The 4,806-nt window shown below is 44.8% G+C and overlaps 1 protein-coding gene across 1 annotated transcript; it reads left to right on the top strand.

The window, feature by feature from the left end:
- Positions 1–1,284: 1,284 nt before the first annotated feature.
- LOC146059291 (uncharacterized) lies at positions 1,285–4,593 on the top strand. Its single transcript, XM_083171402.1, has 3 exons — positions 1,285–1,911; positions 1,997–2,219; positions 4,586–4,593. The coding sequence occupies exons 1-3, from the start codon at positions 1,711–1,713 to the stop codon at positions 4,591–4,593; spliced, it is 432 nt and encodes a 143-aa protein (XP_083027528.1). The 5' UTR covers positions 1,285–1,710.
- Positions 4,594–4,806: the final 213 nt, after the last annotated feature.

Consider the following 4,806-nt stretch of genomic DNA (forward strand, 5'->3'; position numbering starts at 1 on the left):
AAGATAATCCCCGCACATATATACAACCACATCTTCTTCAAGGATACATATGAGGCCTGGCAGTCACTCTGTAAAACCCTACATAAAGACCCCACCAACTCACCCTGGTTACCAATATGGGGCAATCCAGGGTTTACCCCTGGAATCAACTCCGCCGCCTTCAAAAGGTTGAAAACAAAAGGGCTGGCCCTCATCTCCCAGGTTTTTGACCCCGGAGGAGTGGCTAAAACCTTTCCACAGCTGAGGGAGGCCTTTGGATTGCCTCATAGTGCCTTATTTCCAGTTATGCAGCTGACACATTATGCTAAGTCTCTCACCACCCATATATTTAACCAGTCACCACAGGACCCCATCAATAATATCATAGTGAAATTCCAACTTAAAAAGTTTAAGACAAAGCTCATTTATAGTGAATTCCTTAAACCCCAAACCCATCCAGCATGGTCCCAGACCACAGCTGCGTGGACAATAGATCTCTCAGACATGATCGGGGAAGATACTCTATTCAAATATCACAAAGAGACAATGAGTTCATTAAAATCATCTTTATTACAAGAGACACACATAAAAACACTATACAGGGCATACATATCCCAGGGCCAGAGAAGCCACTATGTGGAAGAGGAATCCGGACGCTGCCCAAAATGCCATTGCACCTCAGCAACATTTTTTCATAACTTCTGGTCATGCGGCCGCATCAAAAAGTTCTGAAACAAAATAATAAACTACATTAATAACAGTTTTAAACTCTCAGTTACACTACATCCTGTTCCACTGCTTTTTGCAAATTTTGACCCTTGGCAACTGGCCGGCCCTCTCACACAACACATTCCGTTTCTGACAATCCTTGTCACATCCGCAAAAAAACTAATATTGAAGCAGTGGCTGTCCCCTTCCCCGCCTACATTGACAAATCTGATCAACATGCTGAATAAAAACATGCACTTTAAAAAATATGATGTCTCACTGTCTACAGGAAATGCTTCCAGCTTCTCCAAGAGATGGAAAGTCATTACAAAGGGTAAACGATTGAAAATGTTATGGGTTGGCGGGTTACAAAACAGACTGTAAACACAATTATAAGAAATGTGATCAGTCCCGCATTAATAAAACTATAATGTTAATGGAATTATGTCTTGTATATACATGTAAGCTCAAAACCCTCGACTCACAGACCCACATATCTCAACTTGCAACTGACCAGGTGATCTCACAAAAATATGATGTCATGTTTAATCCAAACCGTCCCCCCCCCCCAATCCTCCCCCTCCCAATCCTCCCCCTTTTTCTATCTCAATTCTCTTTCTCTGTTAGAATAAGGTTTAGATAAGACGTTACATTGGCAGCAGAATCTGATGTAAAGTAAAGCAAACCAAAGGAATGTAATAATTTTATCAGCTGTTCAGACGGATGCTACTGCCGTCACTGTTACTGTTACTATTACTATCATTGATATTTGGAGCACACGTCAATATTTGTTTCTTGCATTTGTTAAAATTTAGAAAAACCCAATAAACAAATTTAGAAAAAAAAAAATGTGTTTATTTTCTCTTTTACAGACATGCCAAAGCAAATGGATCATCACTTTTGGGGGAAATTCCATGATATTTACAGAGACAATAGCTGCCTGTGGGACGAAAATTTATAAATTACAGTAGAACACGTGACAGTGATGTAGACGTGAATTGGGTTAGGAAGAGGATAGCGAATATGAGGACAGTGGTGGTTAAGGAGCATAATCGGTTTCTGGAATCACAAAGGTCAGGAGCCGATACTGCTGACGTTTACGTTCCGAAATTATGGTATTATGAGCGTATGAAGTTCATCTTGGAGAAAAGATCAAGGAGTGGAACAGGGGGTACTCACACGGATGATGGCTCTTCATCTAGTGAATTGGAGAGTCTGGACGTGGTAAGTTTTTGGTGTGACATGTCTTGCATATAATCAACTGTAATTTGTAATGATATTACAATTTGTCCCTTTGTTGTTTTCCTAGGGAGTTCCCCCTGAGACGGAGCAGCAGTCGGAGTCTGCGTTGGATGTGGTACCTTCTTCTGTGTTGAGTATTCCACCAGCTCACCCGAGGAGGGGTCGAAGACCGGCGACCGGCTCTGCTTCAAATGTCCAAGGGCATTGTTGCAGGTACGCGGAGGAAGCTATGAGAAACCCCCCTGATGCATTCCAAAGTTTTGGAAATCATGTTGCCTTTGAAATGCGAGGTACAGATGGAGCTAGTCCCATCCTGGTAGGGGATGGCGCTGGCGACGCCAGCCGCCATCCCCCGCCAGCGCCATATCGATGGCGAGAAGGGGACGCGCACGCACGAGAGGTGCGAGCGTCCCCTTCCGCTGGCACTTCCATCCGCTACCCCGGGTCCCCGCCGGCTTGTCGGCGGTAACTCGGGGTCCCCGCCGCCTGCCCCCCCCCCCCTAACCCTGTCCGTCTCCCTGAGGCGGAGACGGACAGGGTTTCCGTCGCCCCGCCGACGGAGACTGAGACGCGCGTCTCAGTCTGATGGATGGCGAGGCTGCTGGTGGATCCATGTCGACCTAGAACCCTGTTGACCTTGTTGCCTGTCGACCCAACGGTGTCGACCTAATGACTGTCGACCTAAGTCGGGTCGACAATACGACCGTATCCAGATTGAGTGCAGGCATTAGAACAAGCTGGCGGGGTGGGAGCAGCACAGTGTCCTGCACACAAAATCTCTTTCGGTTGCCAGTGTGTGTGTGTGTGCACAGCCACCACTACATGATGCCGCTGAAATTCAGGTGTGATGACAAGCTGACGGGAAGGGAGCAGCACATGGTCCGAGCACACAGTCGCATACCTCACAACATGACCCTCTCCAGGAGGGACACAATGCTCTGCTTCTGGACTTTCCTCTTAATGTATGATTGTCATCACCTATGGTGAAACACCTTTCTTATTAGTAAACCTGTTGAAAACAGTGGATGACAATTATACATTAAGAGGAAAGTCCAGAGCACTGTGTCCCTCCTGGAGAGGGTCATGTTGGGAGGTATGCAAGTCCACTGGAGACGCGATTGGCCGCACTCTGGGTGGCTTTTTCAGATCAGGGGATTCTTTTTTAAGTCTTGGAGGTAGGCATTCCTCCATTGTGGTGGCTACTTTATTATACACCACTTCCCTAGCGCTGTCGACACTTTTTCAGATGCTTAAATATCAACATGTATTTTTGCTCCTGTGTTTGCTTGTTTGGGGTGAGCTGCAAAAAGGTACAAAGGTGTTCACCTTGTGCAATAAAAATGTGTGATGATTTCTGCGCTAGACACCCCTATGTGCATGCGCGGTGGTTGTTGTCACCTTTGTGTGGTTAAATTGTCCCAGATATCAATAATGTGCCGTGTGTGTTGCATAAATGATTCATTTTAATCTGGGCTTGCCCTTAAATGCATTAACACATTTAGGGGGTTATTCTAGTCCATTCTTTCTGACAAAATCCTTCTTAGATGGACAAAACCATGTGCACTGCGGGTGGGGCAGATGTAACTTGTGCAGAGAGAATTAGATTTGGGTGGGGTTTTTCTTTAAAGTGAGATCTATATTGAAGTGTAAAATCATGCAGTCAGTATTTTCCCTGCACAGAAACAAAATAACTCACCCAAATCTAATTCTTCCTGCACATGTTACATCTGCCCCCCTGCAGTGCACATGGTTTTGTCCATCTAAGAAGGATTTTGTCAGAAAGAATGAACTAGAATAAACCCCTTAATGCAGAGTAGTAACTCAAGACATATAACACAAGAAATGCAAATACAAAAGCATGTGCAATAACACTAGTTTTTGTATTCATTTATTTATTTACAGATTATTATATAGTGCAGCATATTCCGTTGCACTTTACAATTGGAAACAGTGATAAAACAAACTGGGTAGTAACAAACCAACAAAATACAATAAAGTGAATGCAAAAAGTAAGATTGTCCGTGAGATCATAATTGGTGTTGATGTATCAAAATCCTTGGTACTTATGTAGTATCTGGGCACCCGATTTTTTCATTGTATGCCTTAAGTTAAGGCATACAATCAGATGTGATGCGATATCGCATCGCATCGCATACGACCATATCGCATGCGATGCGATGACCCGATTTTTCCATAGGATTCAATGTTAAAATGGACTGAGTCCATTTTAACATGGAATTCAATGGGGAAAAGGGGTCCTTTTCATACCCCTACTATCCAAGTGGGCATGGAGTTGGATATAAACCTGTGGCGAGTGTAGCGAGCCACCGAGCCCGAAGCGTGGCGAGCGGACACAGAATACCGTCCGCTCGCCACGCTTCGGGCTCGCCACAGGTTTATATCCAACTCCATGCCCACTTGGATAGTAGGGGTATGAAAAGGACCCCTTTTTCCCATTGAATTCTATGTTAAAATGGACTCAGACCATTTTAACATTGAATCCTATGGAAAAATCGGGTCCATCGCATCCGATTTGGTCGCATGCGATGCGATGCGCCCGATCCGACCCAATTTCTAAATCGGGCGCCCAGATACTACATAAGTACCAAATCCTTTAGTTTGGAGGAATAAAGATGGTTCTTCGCTTTCTTAACAGGTTTGTAACCTGTTGTTTTTTTGAGTGCGGCGTCCCACTTACTCCTACTGTCAGTTTGCCTATTTGCACAATAACTTCCATGAGTGGTCTTAGGGGACACTTCAGGAATGCTTGCTAAGCAGCGGTTGATCGCTGCTTAGCTAGCAGCTTAACACCGCCCAACCGAATGATTCGCCGCTGAATCCTCACGGTACCATGTGAGGGGATGTGTACTGGAACAC

Source organism: Crinia signifera, chromosome 2 (assembly GCF_055691185.1).
Source record: "Crinia signifera chromosome 2, ASM5569118v1, whole genome shotgun sequence".
Lineage (NCBI taxonomy): Eukaryota > Metazoa > Chordata > Amphibia > Anura > Myobatrachidae > Crinia > Crinia signifera.

Bases quoted from the DNA above. Each gene is read 5' to 3' on its own strand.
- LOC146059291 (XM_083171402.1), top strand. From the start codon at position 1,711: ATGAGGACAGTGGTGGTTAAGGAGCATAATCGGTTTCTGGAATCACAA. The intron at 1,912-1,996 runs GTAAGTTTTTGG...TTGTTTTCCTAG, and splicing joins AATTGGAGAGTCTGGACGTG to GGAGTTCCCCCTGAGACGGA.